At 43.8% G+C, this 15,268-nt stretch overlaps 1 protein-coding gene across 1 annotated transcript in view; it reads left to right on the top strand.

Moving 5' to 3' along the window:
- TSHR (thyroid stimulating hormone receptor) overlaps positions 1-14,101 on the top strand; it is a 95,927-nt gene extending 81,826 nt beyond the window's left edge. The window contains exons 7-8 of the mRNA XM_045162151.1: positions 10,303-10,491; positions 11,542-14,101. Of these exons, the coding sequence (XP_045018086.1) occupies positions 10,303-10,491; positions 11,542-12,952 (1,600 nt within the window). The 3' untranslated portion in view covers positions 12,953-14,101. The remainder of the gene's footprint in view (positions 1-10,302; positions 10,492-11,541) is intronic.
- Positions 14,102-15,268: the final 1,167 nt, after the last annotated feature.

Here is a 15,268-nt window from a genome sequence, read left to right as displayed (position 1 = left end):
GCTCCTTCCTAGTTTATTTTTCTAGTCCTTCCTCTTCTTCCTGATCCCCTGTTGTCAGAGTGCCCCAGGGCTCCACCTTTGGCCTTCTTTCTATCTCTTTATCCACATCCTTGGTTATCTCATCCACTCTTATGTCTTTGCACACTGCCTGTGATACCTAAATAGAAATCACCAATCCAAACAGCTCCACCAAATTCCAGACTTATATAACACACCACCTACTTGACATGCCACTTGGATGTCCAACAGGCATCTCAAACTTGACCTGTGAAAACTAGATGCCAATCATTCCTCCAAACCTGCCTCACCTTCAGCTTTCCTCATCTCGGGCAATGGCACGTCCATCCTTTCAGCTGCAGACCATTAGTAATAGACTCCTTCTTGACCTTCCTCTCATACTCCATATCCAAATCCATCAGAAAATCCCAATGGTTCTACCTTTAAATCTATACAGACTCCAACTGCTCTCAGCACCTCCACGGCCAGCACTCTGGTCCAGGAACCATCCTGTCTATTGTTGGTCTGCTTGTTTCCACCCTTTGCTGCCTTTGGTTTACTTTCAAAGCAGTAGTCAGTTTGAGTCTTTTAAGGTAAGTTAGACTATACCATCCCTCTGAAGGCCTTTGCTCTCTCTCTGATAAGACAGACTCCCCTGGATGGCCTACAAGGCACATGTGACCTGCTCCCCATAACGTCTCTGACTTCTCGCATGCTTCCCACTCTCACGTCCCGCTGTCTCAGCTCCAGCCACACTGGCCTCACCGCTTGTTTAAACAACCCAGGTACACTGTTGCTGCAGGGCCTTTGTACTGACTGGTCTCTCTTCCTGGAATACTCTTTCCCAGATAAAAGTGTGGCGTTCTCCCTCAGCTCCTTCAGACCTTTGCTCAACCAGCGCCTCAGTGAGGCCTTCCCTGACACCCTCTAACTGTGGTCTACCTCTGGGCTCTTCCCTTCCCCTCCTCTGTGTTGCTTTTCCCCATGGTATTGATCATCCTCAGCTAACATACTGTGTGTTTTACTTTTATTTTAAAAAGACTGTTCTTCTCGCCCCCCTAGAATGTAAGCACAAGAAGTGCGATAATTTCTGCATGCTTAGTTTACTGCTATACCTGAGACATAGAAAACAATCAGTCGATCCTTATTAAATAAATGCATATCCTATTTTAAAATTCTTTCAAACAAATAATGACAGGCTGTCTTGAACTTAAAGCCTCTAAGCCCTTGTTTTCAATCAATTAATTAAACTGCTTTTTAAACAGTCAATTAACCTTCTTTCTGCGCTTAGATGTATTTCCATCTACCAATTTACAGATGTGACTACACGTTCATAAAGAATCTGTGTCTACATGTTGACCTTTAGAGAAGCCCACGTTCATTACAAGCAGACATAAAAGAGACTTGTAATTGCTGCTGAAACACTGGCAAGCCAATTAGTGCTTATTTAACTTGCAATTGAATTCATCCAAGGTTAACTGTGTATTTGATCGTGACAAAACATCTCACACACAAAAAATGGACATTGTTCCAATGTTTGGCAATGCTAGAGCACATAATTGCTAATGAGAAGCAATTTGTTCTTGCTGTGACGTCAAATATCAGTTGGCTTTTTTTGTTTTTTCCCCTGGCATCTTTAACATTTGGTGATATTCTTGCCCAGCACATAACCCTGCAGGATTCATTCCCTCCGAACTCAGGTCCTGTTACTTTCATTAGACACTTAACTTGAGAAGGTTCCCATGACCTAGGCCATTAGACTTCAAACTGTCTGCCAGGCTTGGCTCAGCTGCATGCTTTTTGTGAGTAAATACTGGCTAGAGACAAATTCTCTTGAAGCTCAGTGCCCCTCACTTGATGAGCTCTTTGTGGAAAGTGCCAGAGTCAGACAGGGGAGAGCAAGGCCCTTCAGCTTGTAGACTTCACTCCGCAGGGCCGCGTTTGCAAAGGAATTGAGGCCCCGTGCGGCTGACAGCCGCTCTGCGTATCCTTCTCACTCCAGGACCAGCTCTTACAGGTTTTACCTGTACCCTGAAGGGCTTATTTGAGAAGAGGTACACCACTAGGAAATTCTGGGTTCAAAGTGGTCAAATAAAAATGTAGGCAAATGGGAAGAGATACAGCTTCAAATAAAATGATCCCTGCCTTGGTAAGTTAGAGGATTTCCACAGACTAAGGCTCTTTCCCCATCAACTCCAGATTTGGAGGTTGTCCAGTGTGGCTCAGCACTCAACATGTGTTCATTCTCACCTCCTGTTCATTTCTACATGACAAATGGAAGAGTGATTAAAAGTCAGTGATGATGCATTGAACCGAAGCTTTTATTTTTTCTCCCTCCTGAGATCCCCTTAAGAAACGTGGGAAAGAAAATTTTAATATATAGAAATCCACAAGGACAAAGAGGACAGATGAGGACAGATGGGTGGTCTAGAGAGCTACAGAATTCTGGGGGGAAGGCAGAGAAGAAGGAGGGCAAAGCTTGAAGTGCCCACAGGAAGCCACATTCAGAGGCAACTGTCTCACCCTGAAGCACCTCTGAAGGGTGTGTGTGGGGGATTTAGAGGTGATGGACGTAGCAAGAGTGACATATAGGGCTAAAAACAAAAGGGCTAATTTTACGTCTCTGTCTGGAAATGAGGATTTCCCAGGTGGCTCAGTGGTAAAGAATCCACCTGCCAATGCAGGAGACACTGGTTTGATCCCTGGGTGGGGAAGATGCCCTGGAGGTGGAAATAGCAACCCACTCCAGTATTCTTGCCAGGAAAATTCCATGGACAGATTTACCTGGTGGGCTACAGTCCATGGGGTCACAATGAGTCGGACACGACTGAGCAACTAAACAACAACAATCTGGTAACCATCTACCCTATTTATGCAAAATACCAGCTGCCAAGTACCTCCTCTCTAAGCTGGAGATTTGAAGTACCTTTTCTGAAGAAGTTGAAAAACTCTAAAATGAAAAAGACCTCCATGTTGGCATTTTAGGGCTCAACAGGAGAATGGCCAGTTCCCTACAAAATTGCCCTAAAGCAAAGTCTATTGGTAGACAAGCTCCTGAGATCAGATTTTCAGTGCCTCAGCCTTAAGCATGAATATGACAACAAGGAACACCACTCAAAGAATGCTACTAACCTCAAAGATGGAAACCAAGATAAACAAATGTATGTGCAGGAGGGGTCAGGGGCAGGGACGAGCCCGGAGAAACAAAGCAACAATTAGTGACCTGAGGTTAATCTGAGAAGATGTTTATCCCATAACGACAATGATAATAATAATTAATATTTATTGACAGCATGCTGTGAGCCACTGCTCAAGAAGACAAGGAAACTGAGGGACAAAAAAATTAAGTGGCTGATAGTAAGTTTAGTCCGTGGGGAAACGAAAATGCAAATCCAGATAGTCTGAATTTAAAACCCCTGCTCCTGACTGCTGCGTGTGCTTCTTCAAACATGCTATAAAAAAGGAAGATTAGACAAGAAAGCGCTTTAAAAATGTATTTGACAAATATATATTCAGAGCCTTCTGTCTTCTAAGCACCAGTCTGGGTGCAAAAACTGTAAGTAAACAGAACCAGCAGAGCCCCAGCTCTTGTCAAGCTAAAATTAAAATCTTCAAAGCCAGGCACAAAAAGACAAATACCTCATGATCTGTCTTACCTGTGGACTCTAAAAGAGTGGAATTCATAGTAACAGAGTAAAATGGTGGTTCCCAGGGGCTGGGGGATAGGAAAATAAGAAAACGTTGGTCAAAAGGTACAAAGCCTAAGTTCTGACAGTCTCAGGCACAGCCTTGTTGTTGTTCACTCCCTGAATTGCGTCTGACTCTTTGACTCAATGGACTGTAACATGCAGGATCCTCTGTCCTCCACTGTCTCCTGGAGTTTGCTCAAACTCATGTCCATTGAGTTGAGATGTCATCCAACCATCTCATCCTCTGCCACCCCCTCCTCCTTTTGCCTTCAATCTTTCCCAGCATCAGGGTCTTTTCTAATGAGTCGGTTCTTCACATCAGGTGGCCAAAGTATTGGAGCTTCTGCTTCAGCCAACAGTCCTTCCCAAGAGGGTTGACTTTTTTTAGGATTGAATGGTTTGATCTCCTTGCAGTCCAAGGGACTCTCAAGAGTCTTGTCCAGCACCACAATTTGAAAGCATCAATTCTTTGGTGCTCAGCCTTCTTTATGGTCCAACTCTCACATCCCTACACAACTACTGGAAAAACCATAGCTTTTTTGGACCTTTATATGGACCTTTGTTGGCAAAATGATGTCTCTGCTTTTTAATATACTGTCTAGGTTTGTCATAGCTTTCCTTCCAAGAAGCAAGCATCTTTTAATTTCATGGCTGCAGTCACCATCCACAGTGATTTTAAAGCCCAAGAAAAAAAAACTCTTTCACTGTTTCCACTTTTTCCCCTTCTATTTGCCATGAAATGATGGGACCAGATGCCATGATCTTAGTTTTTTGAATGTTGAGTTTCAAGCCAGCTCTTTCACTCTCCTCCTTGACTCTCATCAAGAGGCTCTTTAGTTCCTCTTCATTTTCTGCCATCAGAGTGGTATTATCTGCATATCTGAGGTTGTTGGCATTTCTCCTGCAATCTTGATTCTATCGTGTGATTCATCCAGCCTAGTATTTCACATGATGACTATGGTTAATAATACTATATAGCATATTTGAAATTTGCTCAGAGAGTAGATATAAAGTGTTCTCACCACACACAAAAAATTACATCTAGTAAGGTGATGGATATGTTAATTATCTTGATTGTGGTAATCATTTCACAATGTATACACATATCAAAACATCACTTTGTATACCATAAATATATATTATTTTTATTGGTAAATTATTACCTCAGTAAAGCTGTAAACTTTATAAATTAATTAATTTTAAAAATTCAATAGAAGACATAGAAGATATATATAGTCAAGAATTTTACCAAAAGATTCAATAAATTCATGTAATTCAGACCTAAACTAAAGTGGTAGTGATAAGAACCATGACTCTGCAGACATATAAACAGCTGACCTGACATCTGATTTGGGCTCTAGCTCAATTGCATTTTACTGTAAATATTCATGGCATGAATATTTTTTTTTCCATTTATGTTCCTTTTTAAATTATTTGATGCTATACTGTGCAGTATTTTATGGAACATAGTGTATAACTTTACATAGTCACATCTTTCACTATTTCTGCCATAATTTGTAAATTGGACACAATGCCTAAAAAGGCTTTCATGTGTGTATATATATATACACACACATATATCCCCTTCCTCTTGGACTCTCTCGCACCCCTCCTCAGTTCAGTTTAGTTCAGTCACTGAGTCGTGTCTAACTCTTTGTGACCCCAATGACTGCAGCATGCCAGGCCTCCCTGTCCATCACCAACTCCCAGAGTTTACCCAAACTCATGTCAATTGAGTCAGTGATGCCATCCAACCATCTCACCCTCTGTCATCCCCTTCTCCTCCCACCTTCAATCTCTCCCACCCCTCCAGGTCATCACAGAGCACCAAGCTGAGCTCCCTATGCTTTACAGTGGTCCCCAGTAGCTATCTTTTTCACAGGAGTGTATATACATGATAGTGTATGTATGTGGCATGAATATTGAGCAAGGACAAGAGAGAATCCACAAGGACGCAAGTCCTGGAAGATGGTAGTTGGTAGGCAGGAAATAAAGAAATGCCAGTAGGCTTAAAGGGAAGAATCATTCCATCCTCTTGAGAGGAGAGGCGATGCTGCGTCCATTGAGAAGTGTAAGGAGCTCCTCCCTTCCTCCTTGTGATCTCTAGATCTCTGCAGGGGAACTGAAACTGTTTCTCAAAGGGTGAGGGGCCGCAGCTGTTCCCCTTGCTTGACTCTGGAAGGGCTGAAGGAGCAGGCATGAAGTGGCTTGCATCAGGAGAGTGCAGCATCTTGGGGCACTCTCAGAGCAGCAGGCTTAATGGATGCTTAGAGAGATGTCGAGTGGCCCCTGCCCATGGGGAGGGAGATGGCTCCAGATCGATCCTAGTATTAAGTGGATCCAGTTTGGGCTGCAAATGGCTTTGGCCCTTGAGATGAGGTTGGAGAGGAGAGAAAGGCCGCGGATCAGCAGGGCGCTGGTGGGGAGGAAGGGTAGATGTGATTCACGGTATGTTAGGAAGTCACTGCAAGGTTTCGAGCAGGAACGCGACCTTGCTTCACTCATATGTGACGACTCCCCTGGCTGCTGTGTGGAGAGTGGATTGGAGGCAAGTAACTGACAAGACCGCCATAGGAGCAAGAGATGCTATTAGCTCAAACCATGAGGTTCAGAATCTCCTGCCCTTGAATCTACCAATTCTCCTGGAATGGCCTCTCTCCAGATGATCTCTCTCATAAGTAAGCCACCATTTTGTGAGAAGCTCAAACCACTGGGAGAAGCCACATCTGCAATCTCAGCTGAATGCAGGGTTGAGCCGTCTCAGCCCTGACACCAGAACATGCAAGTGAAGCAGTGTGATTGAGCCCCCAGCCACTGAGCCGCCCTAACCACCGAGTCTGCCCAGCGGAGCCCCAGACAGCAGGAATAGACACAAACCATCCTTTCCACGCCCTGTTCTAAATCCTGGCCCATAAAAGCTATGCTTATAATACAAAATGGTTTGATACCACTTAGTTTGGCGGTATTTTTGTCATGCAGTAACTGGAACGGTTATTAAAGTGGTTCCTTAAGAAATATCTTTTAAAATGCAGACACATTCCTTGGAAGGATAAACACCTTCAGATGAACACTCACAACCAGTGTATCCAACAGACAGCAAAGCAGAGAAAGGGAGCCAAGAGACGCTCTCTTGTTTCACTGACAGAAAAGAGACACATAAGTGGCTTCCAGAAAACTGGAGGCAGAAAGGTGGCCACACCACAAAGACAGCACAGTTAAAAGAGAAAGGTATGCGTCAACAGGACAGGCAGGAGAGCAAAGTCCAACTGCATTTCCCTCACAGCTGTGCTTCATTCCTCAACTCTTTCACTGGCTAGGAAGTTATTCACATATGCCTGTTTTCCAAAGGCACTTGCTTAATGTTAAAAATCACCTGGAGGTCATAAAGCAACAAGCACAAAGAGCAATTGTTACCCACCCCAGGGAAGTTTGGGAAATGCCAAAATATGGATTTTTAAATTTTTAAAACTATTTATTTAGCTGGGCCAGGTCTTAGTGGTGGCACATGGGATTTTCGCTGCATCATGAGGAACTTCTGTGGAGGTGCACAGGCTCTCTAGTGGTGGGGCATGGCTCTGGAACGCATGGGCTCAGAAGCTGCAACGCGAGGGCTTAGCTGCCCCATTCCATGTGGGATCAGTTTCCCGACAAGGGATTGAAACTGCATCCCCTGCATTGCAAGGTGGATTCTTAACCACTGGGCCATCAGGGAAGTCCCAGAAATATGAAAATTTTAAATTAAATATAAAACAAAATGGTAAACATGATACTCTCCCCCGAGAATCACAGTTCCACAGTGAATAGAGTTAACACGCAAACCTCATGTTAATAAAACTCAAGTAGCAAGTTCTCCCCTTCATGGATCACAGCTCTCTGGTGGCAAAGAGGCGTGGATAGCTCAATGAAATTATGAGCCATGCCTTGCAGGGTCACCCAAGACAGACACGTCATGGTGGAGAGTTCTGACAAAACATGGTCCCTCCTCAAGGAGGGAATGGCAAATCACTCCAATATTCTTGCCTCGAGAACCCCATGAACAGTATGAAAAGGCAAAAAAGATATGAGCCCAGAAGATAAGCCCCCCAGGTTGGAAGACGTCCAACATGCTACAGGGGAAGAGAAGAGAAATAGCACCATAGAGAAGGCTGAGTGCCAGAGAATTTGTGCTTTCAAAATGTAGTGCTGCAGAAGACTCTTGAGAGTCCCTTGGACTGGGAAGAGGTCAAACCAATCATTCCTAAAGAAAATCAACCCTGAATATTTATTGGAAGGATTGTTGCTGAAGCTGAAGCGCCAGTATTTTGGCCACCTGATGCGAAGAGCCAACTCACTGGAAAAGGCCCTGATGCTGGGAAAGATTGAAGGCAGGAGAAGGGGGTGACAGAGGATGAGGTGGTTGAATAGCATCACCAATTCAATGGACATAAGTTTGAGCAAACTCCTGGAGACATGAAGGACAAGGAAGACTGGCATGCCATAGTCCATGGTCACAAAGAGTCAGATAACAACGTAGCAACTGAACAACAACAGCAAGTTCTAGCAGCCTTGAACCTTGAGAATGTAAATCCCAGCAAAGTTCAGTTACAGTGATGTGGAGGAAGAAGTTGTAAATATTGGAATTCATTTGCTAATCAGTTTAATATTCCATGCTAATTATATGGCATATAAAAATATGGGTATAAAAAGAATATGTAATGAACATTGATAAAATATAAAATAAGAGAGGCATTAGGTTAAATATTTGTGGTTTATTCAAGCCATTATTCAATGCAAGTAAAAATGGTGGAGCAAGATACATAAGCTAGACTCTTGAACAGAGAAAAGAGCAGAAAATGTCTAAAAGCCATGAATTAATGCTACCTTAGTAACTAACGCTAATGTCTACACTCTCCCAGCTTCACTATCTCCCCCACTGTTTTTGGAAGTACCTTGAATCTCATTTCAGATTGTTAATATAAACAGTAGATCTTCCTTGTAGCTCATATGGTAAAGAAACTGTCTGCAATGCAGGAGACCCGGGTTTGATCCCTGGGTCCAGTATTCTTGCCTGCAGAATCCCATGGACAGAGGAGCCTGGCGGGGTACAGTTTGTGGGGTCACAAAGAGTTGGACATGACTGAGCGACTAACACTACTTCTACTGAGTCTCATTTCAGATTGTTAATATAAACACTAGAGTTTTCTTTCCAGGAATACATTTAGAATCTTGTAAAGAATGGTGAGATTGACCTGTCATGAATTTACCATGTAACTGGTTATGACTCCTAAGCTCTGTATCATTAGAAGATTTTCATGATACTGGTATTGATCCAGATCAACAAGTAATTTATCAGTCCCCAAACCCTAGTCCCCACAGAGACTGGGAGCAACAGGCCCTTTGAGCCTGTTCAGATTTATTCTCTTGCCTCCTGAGATCCTTTAGTAGTTATATGGTGTAGTTTTCCAGAGTAAAATTGACAACTGTCTCTGATTCCAAGAGGTTGTGTGTGTTGCAATGGGTAAAACAAAATGTCTGATGTACTATTTATTATTTTTATTGATACTGGAGTTCTAAGCAATAAACATGAGAGTCCCAGGAATAAAGACGTGGATGTAGAGAACAGACTTGTGGACACAGCGGGGGTGGGAGAGAGTGGAACGAACTCAGGAGTAGCACAGAAACATATGCACACATATACATATATATATATATATACACATATATACACATATACATTACTTTCCCAACAGAGGTCTGGATAGTCAAGGCTATGGGTTTTCCAGTAGTCTTGTATAGATGTGAGAGTTGGACTATAAAGAAAGCTGAGTGCCAAAGAATTGATGCTTTTGAACTGTGGTGTTGAAGAAGACTCTTGAGAGTCCCTTGGACTGCAAGGAGATCCAACTAGTCCATCTTAAAGGAAATCAGTCCTGAATAGTCATTGAAAGGACTGAAGCTGAAGCTTCAATACTTTGGCCACCTGATGAGAAGAACTGACTCATTTAAAAAGACCCTGATGCTGGGAAAGACTGAAGGCGGGAGGAGAAGGGGACGACAGAGGTTGATGAGATGGTTGGATGGCATTACCGACTCTATGGACAGGAGTTTGAGTAAGCTCCAGGAGTTGGTGATGGACAGGGAGGCCTGGCGTGCTGCAGTTCATAGGGTCACAAAGAATCGGACATGACTGAGCGACTGAACTGAACTGATATACACTACCATGTGTAAAATAGATAGCTAGTGGGAAGCTGCCATATAGCACAGCGAGCTCAGCTCGGTGCTCTGTGATGACCTAGAAGGGTAGGGTGGGGATGGGGTGGGTGGGAGGGAAGCTAAAGAAGGAGGGGATATATGTTTATGTATACATATAGCTGATTCACCTTGTTGTAAAGCAGAAGCTAATACAGCGCTGTAAAGCACTTATACTCCCATCTAAAAGTTTATTAAAAAGGGGAGTCCCTGGTAGCATATCAACTTAGAAGCATATTATCCCTCCTTAGACCAGTGGCTGTGTGTAATATCTCAGAGGGCATGTTCAGTAGAAGGCATCATGTCATCTCCCTGTGAATCTCAGACCTGTCTGATTTCTAAAAGGTCCTGGTTGCTCGCCCTCTGATCACTGTTGTCTCCCTCTCAGGGACATCTCTTATACCAGTGTCACTGCCCTACCATCCAAAGGCCTGGAACACCTGAAGGAACTGATAGCAAGAAACACTTGGACTCTAAAGAAACTTCCTCTTTCCTTGAGTTTCCTTCACCTCACACGGGCTGACCTTTCTTATCCGAGCCACTGCTGTGCTTTTAAGAATCAGAAGAAAATCAGAGGGTAAGTGGCAGTGTTTGGATTAAGTAACAAAAGGTTTTGGTGGAAGTTGAATTGATATCTGGGTATGAGGAAGAAGTTATGTTGTTTGCAAAACAGGTGGAGAAGAATTTGGAAGCGTCCGTAAGAAACATGAAGTCCGTGCGACACAATGACTCTGCAGACCAAAAGTGTTTATAGATAAGAAATAAGGCTTGTATCTCTGGATCAAAGCAGAAGAGGGGAGGATTTTAGGCAGTGATGCAGGAGAGACAGGAATGATTTCTCATGAACCTCCAAACAAGGTAGAACAGGCAGTCCACTGCAGATTTTAAACACCACTACATAGACGAATCTGTTCAGCAGCTGAAGCCATCTAAAAAATCTCTTTGGGATCAATCTGGTGGGCTAGTGAAACACTAAAGCTTACTTCTGTAAGCATTCCTGCACAATAGTGTCCCTTTATTCATCTGTTCAGTAAACATTTATTGAGCACCTGTTGTATGCCCGGCACTGTCCTACCCACAGCAATGAATAGGACAGACCAGAGCCGTCTTGCATTTTGTTTACATTCTAGTATGGAAGTCAGAAAAGAAACAGGCAAACAAGTAAGATCTCAGATAGTGCTATGAGGGCAATGAGCACAAGCGGCAGACAGTTTATTAAAGAAGAGGAAGAAAGGCTCTTCTGAGGAAAGACAATTTGAGTTGTCTCTCACTCTCCCATTCTATACAATAATAAACCAATACTCACAGACCTTCCCAAGGTGAAATAACCAGGAAATAGTAGAATCAGGTCCTAACCTAGGCAGACTGGCTCTAGTATCCATGATTTTTTTATTTTTTTAAATCACTGCTGCTCTTGAACTGGTTGCAGAAGAGCAATAAGGACAGAATGCCAGTGGGTCATACTTGGGGAGGGACAGTAACAGGAAATGGTGCAGGAGAGACAGGCCTGACCGGATCCTGTAGAATCCTGTGTATCACACTATGTAGTCTGCACATTTTGCTAAGTGTGGTGGGGACCATTAGTGGGTTTCCAACAAGTGGTGACTTTCTATCCACTGCCTTGCAGAATCCTTCAGTCTTTAATGTGTAATGAGAGCAGTATTCGGGGCCTGCGCCAGAGAAAATCCGCGAGTGCTCTGAATGGTCCCTTCTACCAGGAATATGAGGATCTGGGTGATGGCAGCGCCGGGTACAAGGAGAACTCCAAGTTCCAAGACACCCACAGCAACTCTCATTACTATGTCTTCTTTGAGGAGCAAGAAGATGAGATCATCGGTTTTGGCCAAGAGCTCAAAAACCCCCAGGAGGAGACCCTGCAGGCCTTTGACAGCCATTACGACTATACCGTGTGCGGGGGGAGTGAGGACATGGTGTGTACCCCCAAGTCGGATGAGTTCAACCCCTGTGAGGACATCATGGGCTACAAGTTCCTGAGAATCGTGGTGTGGTTTGTGAGTCTGCTGGCTCTCCTGGGCAACGTCTTCGTCCTGGTCATCCTCCTCACGAGCCACTACAAGCTGACCGTCCCACGCTTCCTCATGTGCAACCTGGCCTTCGCAGACTTCTGCATGGGGTTGTATCTGCTCCTCATCGCCTCCGTAGACCTCTACACTCAGTCTGAGTACTACAACCATGCCATTGACTGGCAGACAGGCCCTGGCTGCAACACAGCTGGCTTCTTCACCGTCTTTGCCAGCGAGTTGTCCGTGTACACGCTGACGGTCATCACCTTGGAGCGCTGGTACGCCATCACCTTCGCCATGCACCTGGACCGCAAGATCCGCCTCTGGCACGCCTACGTCATCATGCTGGGGGGCTGGGTTTGCTGCTTCCTGCTCGCCCTGCTCCCTTTGGTGGGAATAAGCAGCTATGCCAAGGTCAGCATCTGCCTGCCCATGGACACCGAGACTCCTCTTGCCCTGGCGTACATTATCCTCGTTCTGTTACTCAACATCGTTGCCTTTATCATCGTCTGTGCCTGTTACGTGAAGATCTACATCACAGTCCGAAATCCCCACTACAACCCGGGGGACAAAGATACTAGAATTGCCAAAAGGATGGCTGTGTTGATCTTCACTGACTTCATGTGCATGGCCCCAATCTCTTTCTACGCTCTGTCGGCCCTTATGAACAAGCCTCTCATCACCGTCACCAATTCCAAAATCTTGCTGGTCCTCTTCTACCCACTTAACTCCTGTGCCAATCCATTCCTCTATGCCATTTTCACCAAAGCCTTCCAGAGGGATGTGTTTATGCTGCTCAGCAAGTTTGGCATCTGTAAACGCCAGGCTCAGGCATACCGGGGTCAGAGAGTTTCTCCAAAGAATAGCACTGGTATTCGGGTCCAAAAGGTTCCTCCAGATGTGAGGCAGAGTCTCCCCAATGTGCAGGATGACTATGAACTGCTTGAAAACTCTCATCTAACCCCAAAGCAGCAGGACCAAACCTCAAAAGAGTATAAGCAAACAGTTTTGTAAGTGGTACAAGGACTTAGGCTGGTTTTTTGAGCATCATTCCAACCATCGACACAACACGTGGCTGATCTAATCTGTAGATAATGTTCATGTCTGGAGAAGGACTAGCAGTAACCTAATCATTGCCTCCAAGAAGGAAGAGAGGCAACTGGCGTGTCTGAATTCCAGGTGATATCACAGTAATCCATACTTCCTGGAAGATTTACTGGATGTTAAGTGCAGCGATGACACTGTGTAAAATGCTTAATACATATCAACTGAGCCATGTTGACATTGCGCTTTCTCACTTTTATATAGCATTTCATACTAAAGATTTAGCAAATGGCAAATGCTATTAACTTGGTTGGTGACCACAAGATAAAACTGACTCCGTGTTGGTTCAGTTCAATTTCACACTCACTGATACAACCCAAGAGAGTTTGATTTCCACGAAACTGAAACGTCCAAGAGGACATCATACAAGGAACAGCCGTTTTGACACATGAAGGGGAGGAGAAGGCTTTGTTTTTTTTTTCTGACTCTGAAACGTAGTCATCTCTTCACAAGACTCTACCTGACAGGAACCAACTGTTGCCTGGGAAAACTGGCAAGATTTCAGCTGTTGTGGCTGAGCAAACTAAGAAGTGCTTTTCTTGGCCAGTCTTCTGGCATTAAAAACATGCATTCTAGAAAGTATTTCTAAATGGCAAGTGGGAATTATGAGCTGGCCATTCTAGATCACTCGCTTATTAATAAAGCAGGCTGGACATCCGTTTACTGTTGGACCTTGGCCAAGTTACTGGGCCTCTGCAGTCTGTAGAAATGAAGGAGGTTAATGGCCTCTTTCAGTTTTAAAACTCCATGGATAACCCTCCCCCTCAAAACGTAGGTTGCCATGAGGAAGAGAGAGAAAAACAATAAGGAAGCAGAATCTGTTTTTCCCATCTTTCAGCACTGCCATCTCCTTCTCTTTGGAGCCTAGACATGTGACCCAGGAAATGTTTTCTTTGTTTCATTTTTTGGTTATGATCTGAACCAGAAATTCTAGTAAATGACCAACATATCAAGCTGGCTCTGAATCACTCATCTAATTCCTAGACCTACACAGCTATCATTATCAGGCCAAAAGCAGGCAGATACACACAGTATAATAAATAAATAACATAAAAGATGGTTTTTGCAAATGCTGGTTAGTTACTACTTCACTGTGAAAATTCACTTGAAACATTTAACTTGTCTTCGGGGATTGGCTAAGTAAAGAAATACGATACAACACTAAAACAATCAAGAGAGGTTTCTTCTCTCTGAAACTGTCAGCTTTTTCCAATCTTGTTGACCACTGGACATTAAAGTCTGTATTCCCCAACAGTGCTCCATTACTTAATATGGACAGGATTTTTATCACAGATGTATATTCTCCAGGTTATCTGTCAAGACGGCCCCTTAATTTCATTCTAAGCAGAGACAGCATTTGCTTCTCAGTGCTCATGAAGCACACTATGGATTAAAACCACAGCATGAATTAAAATCTTTTGTTAAGTCTGTGGAGCAGGGTTGGTGGGCCCAATGGGCCCCCAGAGATGGTGACCCTGACTCACCTGGAATCTCTCAATAGCCATACACATTCCTGATTATCATTGAGATGTGGATTAGACATTTCAGTAGAAATGATATACACACCTAAAGTCATGACTTATTCACAAGTTAATTGTAACTAATGAAATTAAACAAATGTGTTACCTTTGACATGTGCTTTTCATCTGTGACATTTTGAAACATCACATTCTGATAATGTTTTACCTTGAGTAGTTGAAATAATACATTCCTAGAAAAAGTAACTTCTACAGATTTGTTGCTAAAGTTTGCATTTGTGACATGAAGTAAATTTTCTTCCTGTGTGCTGAGTCCTAAAGTATTGCTTTTTATAATCTGTGAGCTAAAACTAAAGACAGGAAAAAATTGGCTAATAAATCTGTCAGGCGAGTGTATGCTCCTCGGTTCTGTCTCGTCACAACAAAGATTTGGAGTGACGGACATTAAAGCCCTCGGCGCATCACAGCTCTCGGGTCTTGGACAAATGTGTTATAGCTCTTAGACGAATCAGTGTTACAGCTCTATTTTATTTAGAAGATAGCAGGAGAATCCATCCTCAAAGCGTGAGGGCATGCCAACCCAAAGACGCAAAAAGAAGAGTGGAGGAGCGCGCCAGCGTGTGGGGAAGAGAGAGAGCCCTTTGGCTCCTCTTTTTATATGTTTTTCCCTCCCCCTGGGCCTGCCCTATGCAAACTGGGCTAGCCAGGAGTGCTGTCGGAGAGGGCGATGGCACCCCACTCCAGTACT

This window comes from Bubalus bubalis, chromosome 11 (assembly GCF_019923935.1).
Source record: "Bubalus bubalis isolate 160015118507 breed Murrah chromosome 11, NDDB_SH_1, whole genome shotgun sequence".
NCBI classification, from domain to species: Eukaryota; Metazoa; Chordata; class Mammalia; order Artiodactyla; family Bovidae; genus Bubalus; species Bubalus bubalis.
This window is presented reverse-complemented; position numbering and strand designations above follow the sequence as displayed.